Below are 23202 nucleotides of genomic sequence, written 5' to 3'. Positions count from 1 at the left end.
CAGGGCTAAAGCATACTACCCACCGTGGGCCGATCATGTACTGCCCACCCAGGGCTGAATCATACTGCCTATTGAGCAAACAAAGAGCCACCGAGGTCGATGACCTGCCCGCCAAGGGCAAAAGCATACTGCCCGCTGGGGCCGATCTCATACTGCCCCGTGAGGGCAAACGAACGACCACCGAGGCCAAACGAACGACCACCGAGGCCAAGAACTCGCCCGCCAAGGGCTCACACAACTGCCTGACATGAGGCGTCACACCACACGGATACAATATGATGCCCGCTGGCACCCAAAAAGGATAATAGACCTAGAAGCCATGGCACTCCCACTATGGAAGGTGTACTTGTACCCTCAGCATTATACCTATGCATAATCATATGATGCCACCGCTACATCATCAAATGCTCTTAAGTAACAATGCGATCTGAACCAGGGTACACGGTACCGGCTAGCAAAGCAATATAAACTGTGGCTTTCACAGTATCCACGAGAACTCTCTCTCTCGCCTCTTACACATCCGCATGTTCTCTTCCTACACAGGCATACAACTTCATACAAGCTCGCGAAGAACGCCCACACACGCACACACGTGCTCATATGCACGCACCAGCTTTCGCTAGACATGTGACGGAGAATATATGCCCTGGACACCATAAGCTGCTCGCGTGAGCCCACTCACTGGCTAACTCATCGCCAACACCGCATACTGCTTATTGGCCTAGAAAAGCACATACCGTACCAGCAAACAAGCCATATTGCCCAGCCATGATGGCTGCTTTTGCCTTAGCAACTCTAGCAGTACCCACAAACTCTCACCACAAGACCTCTGCATATCATCCACCACTTCACACGATAGCATACGCGCATGCTGCGTGCACATCCACATACGTACAGCACACGCCCAGATCCTCACCACTGCCAAATCTGCGGAACTACGCACTCACATTGCTTTTGACACATCAAGAAATCAACTGCAAAGGAAGGTTCCTTCACCTCCCGACAGCTCAAGAGCTTGAAGAAGACACGTCTTCCGATATGACACCATAATTATAAGAATGTCTGGACAATTTTGCGAGCTTGCAAATCGTGCAGGGACAACCACGTGACACACACTCACAGCAATATGCCAATATTGCGGGTGTGCCAGGGCTAACTAGACTTCGCTACGCAAAGCCCACATATAATTACTTCGCTTGCACTCTCGTGAGTTTGATCCATCCGGCGTTTCAGGCTGCTTTCGATCTTGCTCGCAGGCTTGCATTCCATAGATTTGATGTTGACTCCCCAGTTACAGTGGTGAGCACTAACAACAGTTCAAATGTGCAAAATGAGACGCTATCCTCGGAGTGTGAGATGAGTTGATTTTCGTCAACTGTCGCTTTCAGGAAGTCGTACTATTCCTTGGTTGCTTTTCACTCTCCATCCATCGTCTTGCCTTGATGTACCCTCGAGAGCTCGTGTTCATCATGCCAGAACAAAATTCGAAAACCCAAATTCAAAAGACTCCGGTACGCAACATTGCACGTCTGAAAACTGCACATCCAACCAAAATCGACGATCCTGAAGGGGGGGGGGCGTGCCCCCCCCCCCCGTGCCCCGTCTGGATCCGCCACTGTTGGTTGAAGGACTTTGCATGTCTGAGATGACAGAGTGTGTTTGCTTTTCACTCTCAGGTTAGGGATAGTGGAGTGCTGGACCAGTTGTCTCCATCGGAGGTAAAGCATCAGGAGGTAAGAGAGTGATCAGGCAAATTATCCGTTTCTCATTCTCTGTGTTGCCACACCTGCCGACATGTCAGTAGCCTGCCGATTTTTGAGGCCTGTAATGACCTGCCGACAATTGACCTTTTCCTGCCGACAACAGCCATGAAAGTATCCAAGTTTGCCCTTGTGCTTCGTTTAGAAGTCATGGTCCAGATTTTTGGCCATTACTGCTCATCACGAGTGTTCCCATAGCTCTCTCCTAAGGCACTAATCGAATCATCAGCTGTCTGGGGAAAATCAGCAAACTCAGCCCGAGTCTCACGCAAAGCCGTGAAAGGTTTCTTAACTGTTCCGCGCGTGCGCGCATGTGTGTACATTGGGGTTACTGTGAATGGGGGGGGGGGGAGAGGGGGTCCGGGGGCAAAGCCCCCGGATGATGCATTTTTTTCATCCTACTGATATTTGGCTATAATGATGTGGCAACACTGCATTCTGCTCTTCACACTACAAACATACAATCGGTGTGAATCACATGGTTTTCCTCTCTGAACGGGGTACATTTCTAGTGCTTATTGGAATGGCTTGTGAGCATGATAGGATACTAATGGGTCTATGAAGTACAATTCAGGCAATTGTCATCCTTTTCTCTCCAACTCCCCCTGTAAATATTTCCATTCACAAATGCTATTGTAATGTATTCCTCCAGGCAATGTTTGAAGTTCTATCATCGGAAGAGTCCTACAACAAAAGCTTGCATGTCGTCCTGGACCACTTCATGCCACGTATCCTACCATCAACAACTGGCGTAAACAATGCGTCTGGTCAGAGTGACCTGCCTACGCTGTTCATCGAGAAGTCAGAGCACCATCGTCTCTTCTCGAACATCTCCGCCCTCACCAAAATCAGTGATAAGTATGTTCTTCATATTTTGCCGGGGTAGAGGGATGACGATGGTAAAAGTGAAACAACTGAGTCCAGAAGGTTGTGTCGCCATATTGGAAAACCTTATAGACTGGCATATGTGGTAATGAATATACAAGTAGGTGTGGTGTGTGGTGCATGAAGTTCATGCTCTTGTCGTCCGAGGTGAGGGAAAGCACTTTGAAGTAGGGGTGAACACCAGATTTCTTTTAAAGTGTCAGTGTCATTATTATTATTATTATTATTAGACACAATCTCATAGCATGTGACAAGCATAACTGATGGAGGGACATCAGGCGTAAGCGAATTCGATACTTCAAGTCCCAAGGCAAAAATGTCTCCCTGCATCGCACTGTATTCAAAATGGATTGGGGGAGGCTCCAAGGCTCCTTAAATCTGTAGTTGAGAAATTTGGTGGCTACCAACTTTGGAGCTTGCACTTTCAAGTGGTGCTGACTTGCCCGACTCGTAATGTAGTTACTAGTGTAGTCGTAAATGCAAATTTCACTGTTGATTGGTGATGTGCTTCCCTGTCGATCGTATCCTTATTCACCATAATCATTGCGTAAAATTAAACTTCTTCTCTGTTTCAAAATCGACATCAACAGTACCAACTGGATCGACATGTCACGAATTTCTTTCTGAATGACATACAGAAAGATGAGGAACCATGAATGTGATGAACAAGAAAAGTACTAACATTTAATGAGAAAGACATTCTTCTCTGTGTTCTCTCTGATGGTTTGTAGTTTCATGCAGGAGCTGAGAAGCCGCCTCTTGGAACAAGTCACAGTGGAGACTATTGCTGATATTGTACTAAAACATGTAAGTCTTCCAACAGAAAATCAAAGTCCACGAACTCGCCTCTCCGGATACGATCGCCAGGCTCGCGCTTGCTGTTGCAGTGTTGATGCTGCGTGGCGGCTGTTGCTGCGTTCGCAGTAGGGTCCGGGTTGCGGGCAGCGGAGCCAGGCAGAGCGAGGAGGCTGGATGGCTGGTTGGTGACAACGACATTGTTTCAGGCACGAGTATGGGTCACTGAGGTCTTAATTTGAAGCGTAGAGATACTTCAGCAAACCTGATGCTGGCGCAAGCTAGAACGGTCCACAGTAGACGACGGGATTGTTTCAGGCACCTACAAGCGTCACCAAAGCGTGGAGATATTTCAGGAGACCTGATGGTGGCGCAGGCTAGATGTCCACTGTAGACGACGACATTGTTTCAGGCACCAACAAGCGTCATTGAAGTCTGAATTTGAAGCGTAGAGATGCGAGAAAGCAAGTTCGAAAACCAAAACAGGAAATTGTGTGTGAACAAATGTTCCGCAAATTGCACGCTCGAGAGTAAAAAGAGCAATGACACGCAAGAGACATGTACAGTCAGCTTCGCTAATAACGACTGCTGCGGATATAACCACAATTCGCTAATAACGACTGCTGCGGATATAACGACAATTCGCGAATAACGACAAAATCTCCATGCCCAGAGCAAAGTCCCATCTAACTGTATACATGTAACTTCGGATATAACAACTATCTGAATAACGACAATTCGCGAATAACGACATGCTTTTAGTGCCCCGAGGTCATATTCACTGCTTGAATAACGACTTTCTGGGCTTTTGACAGCTATTTCAAGTACTGTAAAAGCCATTATTCTAACGAGGCGCATATATAACGATTTCCCAAAATCGACTGGTTTACATGTACCAAAGGTAACGATTCTCACTTATTCTCAACGCTCAATAGGACAGTGTATGTATCGATTTCTGTATAACGATTTTATTTTAACGACAGATTTCTCCTCGTTAACTCGTTAGAGTTAGCACTTCGTTATATATATGGCTTTTACAGTACCTGTCATGCAGAAGCACCAGAACCCATGGCGATGGGTAAAGGCACACATGCAAGCAGATGCAGCCAGGGGGGGGCTTTTATTTATTTATTTTTCATTTTGCTTCTGAATACATGCAGTTGGAGTGATCAGCACAGCTACATGTACATGTAGTTGTACATGATTGTACAGTAATCATCATACATGACTGTACAGTATGTCTTGTACAAGTCCCTGTAGATGGCTCCAAAGGCTAATTTTTCAATCTATTTCCCTTCCATATTGACTATATAGTTCATTTCAATTTTAATATGAAAATAACGTATACATTGGCATAGAGCATGAAAAGAGCTTCATTTTGATATGCATATCATACTATACAAAATATGGGTTCACATACATTCAAAATGGGACTTCGGGTATAAGGAGGACACTTCGCGAATAAGGACACTTTTCTGATGCCCCGCCAAATGTCGTTATTCGCAAAGTTGACTGTACCAGATCTTGAAGGGCGCTTGCTCGCACATGCGCAGGTCGGGCCAGCTCGCTGGGCTGGCTGTTAACTTGCGTTAGCATGCTAACGCTCATTTAATCGCACTGGGGTCTAAGCACCCCCTTTTCAGTCCCAAAATTCGTATCTTTTTGACATTCGGATTATAAGCCGCACGTCAGATTTCGCATTTTTGGCCATCCAAACTTGATGGGTACTAGTACATACAAAACGTTCACTCATGGTTAAAAGTTGAGAAGCTCGACTGAAGTTCCAGGAAACGTTCCTTTTCACTCACAAAGCAACTGTTCAGTACGTGGGGTAGTAGTCTACCAGAGCAATCACAATCACCACCGTAGTGGTTTTCCAGAAATGAGTAGAAGAAAACCACACTTTCGGCCACATAATAGATAAATGACGGAAAACATCTAAATCAATCAGAGAACCGCTAGCACCCGGGAGAAAAGGCCGCAAAATCAGGAGAAACAGCACGGCCAGTGGTGAACATGGGTGACCGGCCAGCAGGGGAGCACCTGAAAACAGTGACTCCCTACATTCCTAGTAACGGCCGCTCAACCGGGCTACAGGAAAAAACCCTCCTTTCGGCCAAAAAAACTTTCTATTTCATTACTTCCTGTCCCGCTGCCAGTCGGACCCAAGAATAGAGAAAACAAGAAATTGTAATTAATGAACGGAGTACAGTCAACTTCGCTTATAACGACACTCGGCAGGGCATCAGAAAAGTGTCCTTATTTGCGAAGTGTCGTTATACCCGAAGTCTCATTCTATAAATTAGAGTTGGATGGGACTTTGCTCTGGGCATGGAAATTCTGTCGTTATTCGCGAATTGTCGTTATATCCGCAGTCGTTATTAGCGAAGTTGACTGTATGTTATAATTATAAGCCACACACATTGGCATAGAATATCAAGAAGAACAGCTGAAGACCCCCATGAAGCCTGGGGTGGGTGGGCGGGCAACTTCAACTACCACGAGGAAAACAAAGACCACTATGGCAGGTGCAATGGAGTTGCGCAGAACAAGAGCAAATGCACAAAAATATTTGTGACTGAAAAATACGTTTTTTTGCACTCTTTCGCTACGCTCAGCCGTGAAGAAAACTTTGTTTGTCCCTCACTCTGAACTGATAACATAGAAGGATCATACAACTGCAATGATGGATTTCTGTGCATGAAAAAAAGAAGTCGAATGACACCATCCATGCATATTGTGCATGGTAAGCCATATCACTGGCTGATTCATGGCCAGCATTCTGAGTCTAGGCTGCAGGGGCGATTTTGAGTTTTTTAAGCGTTTCAAAGTGCGGCTAACACCCCGGAAAATACGGTACCTAAGCCATACATCAACTTTTCAGTGTGATCCCAGTCAACTTCAACATGTTTTTGTTGTGAGTCGATTGGAGTTACAGGGTAAATGCACCAGTGCACAAGGGGTTAATTATGAGTTCTAGGCTGAGTATTAATGAACTGTTCGAAGGGCAGCCAGTGTGATGCGCTTCACATTGCCCTCCAAAAGATCCATGTACTGTAAAAGCAGAAATTTTCGGTTGTGTAATATTTTCGGTTTTCTCCAAAATTTGGCAGTTTGGTGGAGGGAAATTTTTGGTAAACCCGTGTTCCAGGTAAGTGTACTAGTACTAGTACCACGCGTGTTAAAGGGGAAGTCCGGTGAAAAATTTAAATTTCACAGTCCGTAGAGTTCGAGTCGCTGAGTCGAATGGTCTTTGTCCGAGGAGGCTGCGGCTTATGGTTCGTCAGATACGCCCAATCGAACATGTGCGAATTTGAGCGCGCATCACCCAGATCCAGGTGATGACGTCACAGCGTGCAGCCAGGTAGCCACACCATCTAGTTGTGTACAAAAATGGCCATATTCGGAGCGCGTTCGATTGGGGAACTGTTTGTCGCAGCTTCTTCGGACCAAGACCATTCGATTCAGTGTTACAAACACTACATACCCTGTGATTTTCAGCTCGGTAAACCTCGAGGTTATACCGTATTTTAGCCGTTTCCGAGTTGGACTTTTTCCGTCAGCCTCTACGCGCTGTGCGCTGCGTGCATGCAGTGCGTGCAGTGTGTTATCTAGCTGTGGTGCAGTCAACAAACTCATCACAGACGGAACTACTCCCGCACTGCCGTGCTGGGGTAGTATCTACAACAAGACTCGAGTCACAACTGACACAAGACTCAGAAAACTAGTCAACACACGGACTTGTCATGTACTACACTCGTATCAGTCGTAGTGTACAGTCATGTAGTCAGAGAACGTGCGTTTCTCCTTGCCGGTGCCGGTGATTGTGCTTTGAGAAAGATAATTTTAGTTTTCCGCTCCCGCCTCATTATTTTATGCTACAGCGATGAGTGCACAACCGTGACAAGTGACAAAACAGGGAACAGCTCCCGGACCTAGAACTGTCAGATTCCATAGCGTTGCGAGCGAAGAGTCGTGCCCGTGGTTCAAAGAGCCTGCACTGTTCTCCAAATGAGTAGTCCGAAATATTCCAAGTTCGCACCAAAACATCACCATGTGGCAGGCCACTGGAGTCTAAGCGAATCTAATCGGTATGGAACAACATTTAGAGCACTCGCATCACTCTTCTCCATTTTGGCGACCCTGCTCTCCAGCGATCTGATAATTCATCAGCCTCGTCTGCAATAGCTGCTGCTTCTTCATCAGTCGGAAACTCAGTAACGCTCACTCTTGACGGGCCCGCGCGGCCATTTCTTCAGCTGAATACCGAGGTTCTCAGCCCCAGACCGAACTCATGAAGGTCAGCCATGGCTGCATCCTCACTCTCACAAGGAGTTACAGGTCTTCGGGGTCGCTTGCACCACCTAATATCAGTCGCCAAATCATTTGAAATAGCACTGACACTATTGCTTTCACGCACTCCTTTTGACCTAGCTGCACGCTATGACGTTGCAGAGGGTGTGGCGCGGCCGCATGAAGTCATGGCGCAGCCCCCGAAACTCAGTTTTTCAAACGGAAATATCTCGAGAACGCTTTGTCGGAGACACGTGGGACCAACACCATTCGATTCAGCGCCCGAAACTCTACCAACCCTGAAATTTAAATTTTTCACCGGACTTCCCCTTTAAACATTAGGTTTAAACATTAGCGTTAAACATTAGCGTTTTATTTTAGGTAAAAAGTTGTTGGCACCGAAGTTACCGAAAATAAACACCACCGAAAAATTCTGCTTTTACAGTAATGCATATTCCAGGCTCGTCAATCCAGAGCTATGTGGCTCGTTTCTGGCACGTGGCTCTATCTGTTCCCCATGCATGTTATTTTATGCCTGATCTCATGCCACTACCTGCTTGATTCATTGCCCATAGGTCACGAAGCATTTCCACCCGTATGTGACATATTGTACAAATCAGACTTACCAGCTGCAGGAAGCCAAGAAAGTGATGTAAGTGTTTTTGTTCTGTGTACTGTGGCACACAAAACTGTGGGATGAACATAATCGCCGATGGTATGTGTGGCCGAGTGTACATAAGTCAATGTTCATCCTACTTTCCTTAGTTTGGCAGGTTTGTTGTGGGCATCAACTTTACCTGAGGTCACAAATCATGTCACACAGTCGTCCATGCTTGTCAAAACCTACTTTTGCTTCCTTGGGCTTTTCTACTTCAATTATCTTTGCTTCATTTTCTCAAGAAGGGTGAATGACACACTGGGCAAGGAAAGTATTTTCCTACTCTGAGTAGAAGTGAAACGCATCCAAGTGCCCAACACCCAACCGTGCAATGAAGGCATTGTACCGAGTTGCATGTGACGGCTCAAGGTCACTGAAAGAGATGACATCAACAAGATATATTGTTCCATGGATCTTATCGGCAACAGAGTGCACCCTCTTGTTTATGTACTCTTGGTATGACATATGACACAGTTCAGCTTCTTGGGAAAGCATGGGATTGGGATTTCGTGATGTTTATTCTATTTGCTGACAACCATATGCGTAACTGTGTATCGTTTTGTTCTCCAGCGACAACCCTGTTTTGAAGAAGGCCTTGACAAAGCTCGAGAGTGGCATTGGGCAGAAACTTCCGTTCTCAACCTATCTCCTCCAGCCCATGCAGAGAATCACTCGACTTCCCTTGCTTATTGTTGTAAGTAAGCATCCTGCCCATCAGTTGATGCAGCATTGTTTCCCGTACCTTACAACCCCGCTGGATTGTCTTTCAGTGAGAGTTGGGTGACAACAGTCAAGAAAGTAGGAACACGACCACCGAATCACCTTCAAGCTAACAGACATGTGCTGACATGTGGATAAAAATACTCACTTGCCTTGCACTATACAAAATAGATAATGCATGTGCAAACTGGAACCATTCAAACTAAAATATGCGATACGTAACTTACATGCACCATGCTCCCCCCCCCCCCCCCCCCCGCTCAATCAGCGCTTTAGCTGAGACGCTAGAGTCGATTTTTAACAGATCTGGGCTCTCTGGAAAGCTACATCCCTAAGGAATACATACACTTCCTCCGTGAACAAAAGCTTCGTGATGGAGTTTGATGGATATGAAAACACTTAGAGCAGGTCAAGAACAGTTTGTATCATCTGTAAATCACTGGATGAAGGTAGTTCAGCCTATGTACAGGGTCTGTACATGAGAAACTGTTGGCGGAATGAGCAGAGAGTTCAGTGTGCGTCGCTTTCCCTCGACTCATTTCCGACCCTGCGTCGCTGCCGTCATCTGCTGCACGCGAGTCGTCATCTCCCTTGAGTCGTTGTTCAGCTCTTTTCAGCCTTCTCGGCTTCTTTCATCCTACACCGCTGAACGTTGGTGATGTCGTCGTCGTTCAAGTTGGCTTTCAAGCTGCGTGATACGCCGCGGTGGCAATTACTCCTTTCCGCCAGGGAGTCAGTGGCGGGTTTGGGGGGGGGGGGGGGGCACCCCCCCCCTCAAAAGTTTCGACCTTGGTTTCGAAAAATAAAAGGCAAGGCGCCGGGGCTAGCTACAAAGGCTCGGGGCGCGCGCGGCCTGAAACGATCGTCCAAAAGCGGTTGCACGGTACGGTGCTCGAGCTGGTGTTGATTGTACACACTACACACTACACACTACACACCACACACTACACACCACACACCACACACCACACACCACACACCACACACCACACACTACACACTACACACCACACACCACACACCACACACCACACACCACACACCACACACCACACACTACACACTACACACTACACACCATAGTCTGTACAGACTAGGCTAGTACATGTAGTACAGTAGTCTACAGAGTACAGAGTACAGAGTACAGCGTAGATTCTACAGTGAGCAGCGCACGGCCGCTACAGAAACACGGTGACCTGACTGTGTACACTGTACTAGTGTACAGTGTGATCTCTGCTGGGACGCGCTCGACGTGTCTTCAACGTACAAACATCGAAGAAAAGTCTTCGAGTCACCCAAAACACGATTCGAATGCCGAGGGCTCAGGCGATCATCCTCGTTCGAATCGTGTTTTGGTTGACTCGAAGACTTTTCTTCGATGTCTCAGCGACAACCCAAAAGGCCAAGCTCTAGGCAGCAGAGCCTGGGTTTTTTGTAAAGCGTTCCTGTGGCGGCACAACTCCTGCTGCCGCTCCAACAGGAAATAGTGGGAGTGATGAAGTCGCTGTTATTCCAGTTGAACTTTCGGAGCGGACTGACAGTCACACTCCGCCAGACGTGGCAGCACCTGTTGTCAGCGAGCAGCCAGAACATGAAGAACAGCGCACAGTGACAAGTGGACATAGTACCGCTGCCTATGTAAATGTTGTACATGTGGCTGCGCTTGTGTCTCTTCGTTGTACATGCTGTTGCACGTGTAGCTCTTTGTCGTACATGTGGCTGCTTTTGTGTCTCTTTGTTGTACATGCTGCTGAGTCGTGGTACATGCTGCTGCGCTGTTTTTGACTCCTGCGTACATGCGGCTGCACCGTCTTCTGTCCCCGGTGGTACACACTTGCTCGTCTTGTCCCCGTTGTATGCCTTCAATCTAATATATTCTGTTGTCTAGTCTTGTCTCCGTGGCAGTCGTCCGTCGTTCGTTGTCAGTGTTAGTTGTCTGATAACCATGAGTTCTCCAGTCACCTTACTGTAAGCGAAGTAGAAGAAAAAGCTCTCTAACAATTTGTGCTAGTCCTGTGTTGTGTGGCGTGGCGAGGAGCGTGGAGGCAGTTCGTTCGCGGTTCTCAAACCCGTGACGACATTTGGCGCCCAACAAATCGTATCCACGACCCTGAGTTCGTCTCCATATCAGCTGTGTTTTCGTCTCCTCTTCGTGTTCTCGCCATGGCCCAGCTACTTGAGTCTCACGAACGTCCAAGCCTCTCATGAGAGCGCCTACTCAGGTGAGAATGCCGTTGTAATTGTCTACTCTGCGTAATGTGTTGCCGTAACTTGTATTCGATTTCGAATTTTTTCAAATTGTTTTGCGTTGGGTGACTCTGGTCCCGGCAGGAAGTCCGTGGAACCTTGTTCTCTTGTGCTCGAGTGTGTAGTGTAGTCTAGCTGCTCGTTGTAAGTTCGCCCCGTTGTGTTCGTTGTTCCTGTGTCGCTCTGACTACCCTGTACTGTACGGTTGTGTGTATGAAAATTTCAAACTTCTGTTCGTGTGCTACGCGTTCGAATCTGGAACTTGTTTTTGCTTGCTCGTCGTGCATTCAGCATGGGTAGCTTTGATCTCGTCTTGTGTTGTGCACTTGTGCTTGTCACGGAGTTGCCGTCGGACCGCTCCGATATTGTGACTGTGTCACGTGATTTGTTTGGATGTCCACCTGAACCATGTGAACGTTCTCGAGGTGCTGCCTCATTTGTAGTCGATCCATATTGTTTTGTTTCGTGTTTCTACCGTTTCACTAGTAGTAGTAGTAGTAGTAGTAGTTTCTCCATGTTCCGTGCAGAGCGTTGTCAGGCTCGGTCATGCACTGTGCACCCAGTCGGAAAGCTGGTGGCTTCCGGTTTGGTGGGAGGTGTGAACTTCATGTAGGATTCTCGTTTCGGATCCAGGGTGAATTTTTTTGTGAGCGTATGGTTTTGTAATAATTGTGTTTCGGCATATAGGTCTCTCTAGTTCGTTTGGGTGGGCGTCTGATCATGGTGAGCCACGGTCTGCCTGGTGGTCTGCAGGGATCCTGTGTTTTGTTGTATCGGTTTGCCTTGCAGGTGTTATGATTTGCGAAGCGGATGTAGTTCCGTGTTTTTCAGGTTCAATCCCTGTGGTTTTTTCAGGTTCAATCCCTGTGGTTTTTTTCAGGTTCAATCCCTGTGGTTTTTTTCAGGTTAGAGACCTGTGGGTTTTTCAGGGTAGCGCCCTGTGGTTTTTCTTCATTATCTTTTGCGTATTGGTAACCGATTTGTTTGTGTGTCCTGAATGGTGTCCTCACTGATTAATTGCTCCTGTTTCAGTCGACGTGTTCTTCCTGGCTGTTCTTCCCTTCCTTCGTGTGCTTTTCTGATTTTTGGTGATGGCTGAGATGTTTGCGTCAGTCCTTCTCTCTTTCTGTGTGTGTCCTGTGATTCTCGGAGTTTCTGTAGCGCCATCGGTTTTCGGACAGCCGGCCAGTGTGCGTCCTGCTGCCCCAGTCTTCTTCTCGGTCGGTGCGTGCTGTCGGTCTCGCCGCTCTTGGCAGCGTCGCTGGGTCCGTCGGCTTAACCCTGTTTCCTCATGCATTGTGTACTTTTTGTTTGTCTTGACTGTTGGGTGGGTGGCGTACTAGGTTGGTGCTGTTCAAATAATCAAGATCCAAAGGGACAACTACAGGTCGAACAGCTCGCCAGCCGGGGTCCTCTGCAAAATCTGTTGCTTGCAGGTTCCGTTTGATTGATGCACAGTTTTGCGGGGCTCCCGACTGGTGTTAACCCTCCTGGCCTACTCGTCATGCATTCAACTGTTGTGACCCCACTTCTTTTCTGTTTTATTGTCGCCTGTTTATGTTGCTCCACATTTCATTTCCCCGGTCTTTCTGTCTTCTTCTCCGGTCTGTCTTCTTCTGTTTTTTTTATATATATATGTAGGACTCAGTATAGAGTCCATGCACTATATGATGTCCAGCACCCTATATAGAGTCCATTGGTCCAAAATCCACTATACAGAGTCCAGGAGTCCACTCAGTTTTGATCAGCTTCATCCTGCCGCGCAATCCCCTATAAGGAGTACACTTTTTCTACAAGTCCCCTATTCACAGTCCAGGAGTCCAGTTTATCCAGTCACGCCGTCCTGTGTGTTGTGCCCGAAAGAGAACACATTTTCAGTTTTGCTTGCCTCGTGGCAGCGCATTCCTTTCTTCACTTCAGCCATGGCTGCCAATTCTGCTGTGCAGTTGCTGACAGTAATCTGTCTCGAGCTAACCAAGGAGGATAAGGAGACGTTCAAAATCAAATCTGGAAAGCGTCTTGTGGTTCTCTGAAGACGTTTCATCAGTGCGCGGGATGAAAGCAGAAATTGCAGAACGAGAAAAGTTCAGCACAGTTCAAATCTGACGAGTCAGGTACACTGACGCTCTCTTTCGTTCGACGCCACAAGGATCCCCTGTTTGGCTGGCCATTGCTGCCAGTAAGACGTTTGAACGGTTTCATCAGAGCGAGGGATGAAAGCAGAAAGCGGAGAAAGAGAAAAGTTCAGCACAGTTGCAATCTGACGAGTCAGATACACTGACACTCTCTTTCGTTCGACGCCACAAGGATACCCCTGTTTGACTGGACAAGAGCTGCCTGTACCACCGTGTCAAAAGGCTGTCCAACTACATGGCAGGACGATGACTGAGGTAAGGAAGCTTTTACTCGTTTCGATTGGTCTGCTGTTCTGTCGTTATGCTTGAATTTTTTTTCCATTTTCAAGGAGCGTATCGCGTTTGTTTGATGTTGCTTGAATGAATGCCCTAAAAGTAATCAACCACTTCGTAATAGTCCTCAAGGACTGCAAGGACTTTGCATCAATCGTATATGATCGTCTAGCTATCATCAATTATTATTTTATTTCATGAGAAATGTATTCAAGTTTATCCCTGTGATAATTATGTGAACTCCACGACACTCTTCCTGTAGTATGATGTCAAATACAATGGGATCCACAAACGCAGTGCCAGTGTACTAGTAGTAGTAGTAGGACTAGGAGGATTGCTTGTATGCCAATGACAAAAAAAGCTTCTCAAGCTAATACTCGTATTCCCTGAAGTAACCGTTTTGATGTCACCAACATGACATTGTGTCAGTGAAACTGCCTCGTGACAACAAATCATTGCATTTCCATCTTGGGGAAGACTGACTGACAGCAACGCTGTACAGATTTTTCAAATCATCTCATTTCAATTTAGTTGCAGTGAAGTGAAACACTGTGTACACTACATGTATGTTGGTGTGTCTGTGCGTCTTGAGTGTGCACAAACGATCTTATTCCTCGTATTACTAATAGATTATTGTCCCCACCATCACCTGTTCACAGGTCTTTGAGTGGATTGATTTTCATTGAGCATCACATTCGTTGAGAACTTGGTAGTTGTGTGCTCCCATGCATCATTACGGTAATAAGCGTATCCTTGTGCTATCTATTTGTTGCAGGTGTGCTGATCTTCAGAAGCTTGCGGAACTGAGTGCTGAACATTTGCATGGCCATGAGCAATGGTGAAGCTTGCTATTGCACTCTCAGCATGTGCTAGTATTATGCTGACCACTGCACTATGTTACTCTCTTACACTACTACGTGTATGTTTACGTGCGTGTACCCGTCCCCGTACGCATTAGTTTCGTATAATTATTTGTTATCCCTCTTGACTTTACATGTAAATGGGTGGACGTTTGCATGGCTGTTGCGTGTGTATTGTGTCTCTACTCTTTTCTTGGTGTTTTCTTGGCGTTGTATAAGTTTGTGTGTGTGTGTGTGTGTGTGTGCGCGCACAATAATTTGAAAACAAATAATTAATCCTGGGCTCTCCATTATTCTCTTTCGATTCTTGGTTTTTTTCTAGTTATTTTCTTGGCGTTGTGTGGGTGTGTGCATGTGTGTGTGCGTGCACAATAATTTGGCAACACTACATGATTGAGATGTTGTAATTTGCAGAGTCTGCGAAGAGACCACTTGATTTGAGGATGGTGTTTGTTGGGTTTTTCATGTAATGAAGTGGCTGCAGTGGCGCCTCAATACATATTTTTTATCTTGAGAAGTATGTAAAGGATTAAAGGGAGAGGCCGTTTTCTGGTTAATATTCACTGCTTACAGCAGATCCTATGTCTATTTTCGAACTCGATAGGGGATGCCTAATTGGCTGGACTTTATACAGGGGGTGTTGTCCACATAAAGACTCTTTATAGTTGATTTCAAAGTATGGACTCCGTACAGTTGATTTTGGACCAATGGACTCTATATAGGGGTGAAGCCAATTGGCTGGACTCTATACAGGGAGTGATGTCCATCTAAACTTTAAGCTCACAGTTGATTCCAAGTTTGGACTCTGTACAGTGGATTTTGGACCAATGGACTCTATATAGGGGTTGGACATCATATAGGGGCTGGACGCTCTACTGAGTCCAACATATATATACACTTCCATCCACAGGAGCGGATGTTTTTTTTTGGTGGGGGATAGTGTTGTACATGTGGCTGCGCTTGTGTCTCTTCGTTGTACATGCTGTTGCACGTGTAGCTCTTTGTCGTACATGTGGCTGCTTTTGTGTCTCTTTGTTGTACATGCTGCTGAGTCGTGGTACATGCTGCTGCGCTGTTTTTGACTCCTGCGTACATGCGGCTGCACCGTCTTCTGTCCCCGGTGGTACACACTTGCTCGTCTTGTCCCCGTTGTATGCCTTCAATCTAATAATATTCTGTTGTCTAGTCTTGTCTCCGTGGCAGTCGTCCGTCGTTCGTTGTCAGTGTTAGTTGTCTGATAACCATGAGTTCTCCAGTCACCTTACTGTAAGCGAAGTAGAAGAAAAAGCTCTCTAACAATTTGTGCTAGTCCTGTGTTGTGTGGCGTGGCGAGGAGCGTGGAGGCAGTTCGTTCGCGGTTCTCAAACCCGTGACGACATAAAGATTGCTTTGACTCGTGTTTGAGCGGTGAGAAATTGTTGGACTCGCATAAATTGCAGTTGATTCGCTCACATAACGGTAAATTGCAGTTGATTCGCTCACATAACGGCAAATTGCAGTTGATTCGCTCACATAACACATAACGGCAAATTTGAAGTTTACAATGTAGATCTACAATGTTGCTGCGTGTACAGAAATACTGCTCTCGTGGTGTGTGAGATTTACGGCTTCTTGACATCGGTTTTCAAAATAGCTGACCTGGGACAGTAGCATGATGACTTGATGTCTACCCCACCCAGGGAGTCGTAAAATAAAGTATTTTACGACCCCCTGGCCCCACCCCATCCCGGCCGCAACCCCCCCCCCCCCCCCCCTCAGCCAAATCCTGGACACGCCACTGGGAGTTGTAAACATATTTTACGACTTGCTGGTTTCATCTCCACTCTCCAGAACTCCGCGGTACCGGGAGTAAAGGCACATCCAAACTGATTCCATTTCTCGAATGGATGCTCCTGCCAGCACTGAACGCAGCGGCTCTCTCTATCTTTCTTTCTCTCTCTTTCTTTCTCTCTCTCTCTCTCTCTCTCTCTCTCTCTCTCTCTCTCTCTCTCTCTTTCTTTCTCTCTCTCTCTCTCTCTCCTCTCTCCTCTCTCTCTGTAATGGGGAGGCCACGGTTAACTTAATATTGTCTGTCTCTGTCTGTCTCTGCCTCGGTTGATGTCTTGTCTCAGCCTCTTTCTCTTTCCTTCACTCTTCTCCCTTTTAACATATTTCTCATTTTTATGTCAAATATTGTGCACTACTTTAGACGATACTGGACTACCTTCCGGAAGATAGCCCGCACTCTGTGCTTACACAGCAAGCACTTCAGGAGGTCCAGCTGGTAAGGACATATTGCTAGGCTCTAGTTTGCTTCCAAGTACATGCAAAGGTATATGAAAAGCAGAGAGTACAACTCCTGCATGGGTATCTGCATGGGTATCTGCATGGGTATCTGCACAGGAAAAACCCGAGATTACAGTCTAAGTTAGACACCTGCTTGAGTCTTACGCTATAGTTGATGCAGATAAACAGCCAGAAATGGCGCAGTGCATGCAACTGAGCTGCAGTTGTGAAGTAGAACACCTGGTTGAGAACCTTTGCATGCTCTGGTGCACTGAAATGATCCTATTGAGGAATTTTGCCATCACATGAATCCGCTCGCAGTTCACGCACTGGGTTTTATGGACTCTTACTCCATGGATTTTGTAGCGGAGCGAATCACCTAGGAAGAATCACCTAGGAAGCCTACTCTCCTTGCATTGGATTTCATATTGAGTTTGCTGGATTGGCTTCGCAGTGTTTATTAGAGGACTCTTTCCCTGAAGACTGTATATTTTTTCACTGGGACTAACTCAAGTACTAAAGAACCACGAACTGAAACGCCATGAACAGAATAACTACATGTACCGATAACTGAACTGAACTTCACTGGCGTTGCTTCCAAAATCTACTGGTACGCCACCGTAGTTTTGCAGTCCCATTCTGGCGTGAAGCTGGCAATAAGCTACTCGGCCTGAAATTTGCGCTGGCAAGATTTCACACATTGGCGGGTAGCTGGCAGGTAGATCACATAACACAGTTTGGTGGTAAACCTGACCATGCAATCATGGCGACCATCCCGTTGCACCAGCTTTTCCCCGGAGTGTTAACGTACCCTAACCAGTGTGTATGTTTATGTTTGTGTGTGTGTGTGTGTGTGTGTGTGTGTGTGTGTGTGTGTGTGTGTGTGTGTGTGTGTGTGTGTGTGTGTTTGGCTTTGTGTTGTGTATGTGTGATTGCAGTTTGTATCTCAGTGCAATGAGGGTGCACGCTCCATGGAGAGAATGGAAGAGCTGATTAATCTACAGAAAAAGGTCAAATTCGACTCAAAGACTAAGGTAGGAAAATCGAAACACACACACACACACACACACACGCGCGCACGCGCTCACGCACACATGCACACACACACAAAATGTTATGGTTCTTGAACTTCTTGTACTCTTTGGCGCAACTCACACCATCATTCAGCCTGTGTACGTTTCATTACAATTTTACTGCCAATATACTGACATTGACATTGTTGTGCTTTGTCACATTATCACTATGACTGTACTGGTTTGAGAAGTAATGGTACGAAAGGCCTCATCAGGTTTACAACTGGCTTCGTGTCTTTGTGCGCTAATAGTATGGGTCAAACGGGTGTACCTTTAACCCTTTCACTGCCAGCTGACCACTCAAGGTGACAAGGCGCTCCCTGCCAGGCTGTCAGCTGAGCTGTACACCCCCTCCCTGCCAGGCACTTTTTGCCTCCAGCTCGAAAAATCGAAAGGCCAACTTCTCATGGATTTTTTGGTACTTTCTGTACGGAATATCGCTTTCCAAAGTATACATCGTAGGTAGACAACTCATAAAGGAAGCCATTGCCGTCGAAAAAAATCGCAAAATCCGAAGTACAAACATGCTGCGCGCTCTAGCGCCAGCCGCTGTGCAAAAATGCATGTCATGTCATGCGAAAGTGCGCCGTGCGCCACATGCGCTACATACACTATGTACACGATCGGCCCGGACACTCGCGAAGTAAAGTTAGTTGTTGTTGTTTTGGAGAGAGAAGCAGATCCTTTTTTTGTTAGCTGGGATTGAAAGATCTGCCAGTGGACCGGAGAGCTACAACACTGAAAGCAGAAGAGATGGCGTGCGGAATGTTCTCTGTCTTCGTGGCAACAGGACTTCAGTTGCGAGAGACTTTCGTCCTGTTGTTGCGGACGAAATTCTAGTTGCTGCCACCAGAAAACTCGGAGAACGAAACGATCGTAAGTCGTTTGGTGAAGCGGGTCGTGTCGGTGAACAGCTGCGGAATGTTCTGCCGCCATGGTGGTCGTTTGTTCTCCCGATTAGCAGCAGTCCGAATACATTTCGACTTCGGAGAGTGAAGCGCTTCCCTGTTCCGTTGACAAGCGCGGCGTTCGCGGGTGTAATGCACTTTCGCATCAGCTTGCAGTAGATCGTCAGGTATTGAGCCTGAGGTAGGTGTCGTTGTAGAAAGAATTATAATTATGTTGTAGCTGACATACCTGTAGTGTCTCTTGACTGTGCTGGTCGTCATTGTAACGTGGTAGTTCTTAGAAAATTTTAGTTCTGGACTCAGTGAGCGCCGCCAGCGCTGTTTCCGCCAAGTTTGCAGTGAATGCGTCCGTGAGGAATCCGTCGTGTGGTTGTCTCTACCCGTGACTCCAACCGCCTATCGCAATGGATAGCCGCCTGGAGTCTTGGGCAATGGCTAGGCATCAAGTCTGAACCAAATGTCATGCTCCTTGCAATGAAAGTTGACGGGAAAGAGAAAAAAACTGGCACCGACTCAGCAAGGTGGAAGTGCGCGAGAACCGATTTCTTCCGCGCCGCTCGGCTAAAAATCAGATGCGCATTTTCAACGACGCTGGTTCGATTTTTTTCAAATGGCAACCCATGCTTCTGGCAGCGTATTTCGATGGGTATGGACCTCTTCTAGGGCCTAGTGGCCCTCTACCACGGCTAAACATCTCCAATATTCAAAAATAGCGGCCCAAACTGGGTGAGGTCTGCCAGTCGACAAAAGTCGACGGTGGCACTGGGGACTGCATGTTTGCTTGTCGACTTTCGTCGACAGTGGCACTCAGAGTGCATGAGTGCGCTGTCGACTTTCGTCGACAGTGGCACTCAGAGTGCATGAGTGCGCTGTCGACTTTCGTCGACAGTGGCAGTGAAAGGGTTAACTAACGAACGGGTAATTTTCTTATCGGGCGGGTTAACGGGTACCCTTTAGCAGCCATGTTTATTTTTTGCGCATTTCTCACATAACATCATGGTTTAAATTTGTATATTCTCACTTCACATTTTGATACCACATTATGTTTTGTGTCTCATAATAATTTATGGCAATGAAGTTCCAAATGAATGTCATCCGCACATTTGCCCATGCACACAACTTAACAGGCAGTTCAGCCCTCACCAACGCTGTACAAAGCGTCACTGGCCCGTTTCTCAACGGTCGCGCTAATCGACCAATCAGCGTACAGCTAATGTACCAAAATTCTCAAACTTACCGTAATTCCTTGGTTCATACGGTGTAGTTTCCAAAGATTTTTTATGGACCAACGTCTTCTTTCGATAGATGCCAACAGATCGTCCGCTTCGAATTTTTCGATTTGATTGCCGTTTGGTCGAAAATTACCTCCGAAACCGGCCTCCACTCGTTTCACTTCAAGGCTTTCCAGGTGGACGGCATCGCAATTCGGAAGCGGAGAAAGGATAGCCAGTGAAAAAAAGAAAAACAACGACGTATTGGTTGTCAAAATCGACCAAGAAATGAATTCAATAGACCTGTTTCCATGCTGCGCCCTCGCGGCCCGCGCGAGTGCGAAAGGGATTCTTTCTCGACAAAACAAACAACAACTACGCGCAGTACACATGCACATGCAGGTGCTTTTTGCAGTGCAGTACACTGACATCACTGCACTGGCTGTATATACCTTAGGAATATCCTGTTCTTTTCCAAGGCATGATTGTCGCTAGTGGGAGAACTCAGCCACCTGAAACTTTCATAAAGGAAGAAGTAGTAGGTGAATGAGTTCGCCAGAAAATGGAACGACAAGAAAATAGATACTGTTGCTTTCCGGGGCGCTCATGAGACGACGGCAAGATAGGACTGAAACGATCGACAGTCTGCCTCGACGCAAAAGAAACTCTTCTAGGAGAAGCTCGACGTGCTGTAGAGTTTGCAGTATTCTGCTGGAAGAAGACAAGAGAACTAAACTCAGACTACAGCGTGGAGCTGAAGCACGAGCGAAGCAAAAGCTGAAGCAAAAGCTGAGCGAGTTCGAAGAAATGGGGAAACACAGGAAAATGAGTGGGCGACATGATCTTTAGCTCGAAGCTCGCACTAAGACACGCGGTGGGCACGTGCGCCTACGGGTAGCGCGGCCAGCCACCATGTTTTCGAAATGGAGGTCGACGCTTTTGAAATCCGTGTAGACGATGGTGAGGACTGCAGTTACAATAGTCCTAATACTACAGTATTTTTATACATGTACATGTACAATCAGTCATGTAAGTTAGTTACACAAATCAACTGCAGATTGATGTGATTCAAGCCATGCCAGGATAGAGTAGTTTTAGCAAAAGTTCCGTGATCTCGCGCAATCCGATTTGCTGGTAGCGATGTTCACAGAGAACTGGTGCTCTTCGCATTCAGAAGATGTTCGCACCCAGAGCTGGGGTGCCTGACACAGCTGATGTGCTGCTGGCCAGCTAGCTGCTAGTGCTAGCTCGTTGAACTCGTGAAACGAATCTTCACAAATCCGTAATCGTGTATGCAATATTTCGAGCTACTTTTCAACTAAACTTGTGACCAAGCTCGTCGAATGAAGGAACAAACTACAACCAAGAGTTTCATAGCTACCACCTACGGGCATCACTGTGTGACACTCAGCCTGGTGACACGAGTTCATCTTCCAGTACTGTGGCAGGTTCGATGTAGGAGAACCATCGTAACTTTCTAGTAACTCAACTGCCACCTGGAACGAGTTACATCTTGCATTTTTGTTGCTCACATCGCAATCAAAAAACCTCCAGTACGAGGAGCTTTACTGGCACTAAAATGGAGAGAACGACTGCCTTTCAGCCTGCTCCTATCTGACAAAGTCGAAACCGGGAATGCAAAGGAAAAAAAGTATGGCCGCACTCCTATTTTTTTAGTTTTGGCACTCGGCAGCCAGTCAAAGACACGTGTGGTGCGTAGACTCTACTGCATGCAGTACTGCCCCAGCCCAGCTGCAGCGCGTTTCAGAGTCGTAAAAATGCAACAACAGTGCAGAAATGCAGCGTGGAGTTATAAATAATTGATCCCCGCCTGGAATGCGCGGTCCCAGCGGTGTTTTTCTGTACTGACTGGATCATCGAAATCCAAACGGGTATACCTTTACTAACGGTACCTGAAATTAACGGGCGGGTACCCGGGTACCCGGAACACCCGTTTGACCCCTAGCCTAATAGCCCTCCGACTAAGTCCGTATTTAACCCTTTCAGTGCCAAGGGGGTCAGGAAAATTCAAATTTTTCTGAGTTGAGCTGAACTCAAATTTTTCATAGCTCAGCTGTATATCCACGGATCTTTACAAACGATGGCTCTCTGGAAAGATATCATGGCCAGGCAGACAGCTGTGAAGAGAATATGCAGCGAAAATAGTCTTCCTCGCGAGGGCGCCTGAGCGAAGTCCGTTTTCTGCATTTTCGTAGCATCTGCACTTTCTCACGCGCGCGATCGATCGCAGTGCAGTGAACTTTCAACGCACGGAATTCGGACAAAGTTGGCCTGAAAGCCGCTGAAAATCTCGATGTTTTGATACCCAATACGCATGGGTTGCCGCGAAAGAAATAGAGAAACCCGCGATGCGCATACGTCATGTTTTCTACGGGCGACAATTGTTTCTCCGAGCGCGCGCGCTTCAAGCTTCGCCCTGGCGATATCTATCCTCATGGACCCAAAACGATGTGATGAGTCCATAGCCAAGGTCTTCCTGAACACGTAGAGTGGTCGTTTGTAACTCTCCTGTGTGTAGAAGTGGAGATACGAATTTATTTGTACACCCATACTCATTTTGGGCGACTAAAGTCGCCCGTGGCACTGAGAGGGCTAACCCTTACCAGTCGTACATAGGGCGAATGCGTCGAATTCGACGCATTCGTTTTTCGCCCTGTAAACCATGGTATTTTACCGCACTGCGCTCGGAATAATCGCAAACTGCTGAAAATCTACGGAATCACCTACTATCGAGAAAACCGTGTGCTGCATATCATTTTTTCGAGAAAATCATGATTGAATGCCCGCCCTCATAAAAGCACATCGTGTGCGTACTTTGGTACTTTGTGTAAAAATACTGGAAATTTGATGTTGGGGCATATCCTTAGAATGCGGAGTTTCTGACTGGTGTTTATTCCAGTGATGACTACGTATATCATTCGACTCTATTTCTTATGCATACTAGTGTACTTGAACACCACCGGAAGTGGCACTCCTCGTTCATTGACATAGGAATGAAACAAGAAGCGGCGTTCTTTAACGAAAATGACTTGACAATCTGTTGTGATTGCACTTCCGTGGAAGGTTTTAGTCTGTTTTCCGTTTCATCGCAAGGTGCC

The 23202-nt window shown here is 46.7% G+C and overlaps 1 protein-coding gene across 4 annotated transcripts in view; it reads left to right on the top strand.

Annotated features, from left to right (window-relative positions):
- The window catches only part of LOC135821486 (rho guanine nucleotide exchange factor 15-like), a 44713-nt gene that overhangs the window by 12682 nt on the left and 8829 nt on the right, over nucleotides 1-23202 (top strand). For all 4 annotated transcript variants that reach the window (XM_065334507.1, XM_065334511.1, XM_065334514.1 and 1 more), the window contains 7 exons: nucleotides 1677-1733; nucleotides 2413-2618; nucleotides 3377-3452; nucleotides 8309-8385; nucleotides 8962-9085; nucleotides 16815-16889; nucleotides 17830-17925. In XM_065334507.1, coding sequence (XP_065190579.1) covers nucleotides 1677-1733; nucleotides 2413-2618; nucleotides 3377-3452; nucleotides 8309-8385; nucleotides 8962-9085; nucleotides 16815-16889; nucleotides 17830-17925 — 711 coding nt within the window. The remainder of the gene's footprint in view (nucleotides 1-1676; nucleotides 1734-2412; nucleotides 2619-3376; nucleotides 3453-8308; nucleotides 8386-8961; nucleotides 9086-16814; nucleotides 16890-17829; nucleotides 17926-23202) is intronic.

The sequence above is a fragment of the Sycon ciliatum genome, chromosome 1, assembly GCF_964019385.1.
Source record: "Sycon ciliatum chromosome 1, ocSycCili1.1, whole genome shotgun sequence".
Lineage (NCBI taxonomy): Eukaryota > Metazoa > Porifera > Calcarea > Leucosolenida > Sycettidae > Sycon > Sycon ciliatum.
This window is presented reverse-complemented; position numbering and strand designations above follow the sequence as displayed.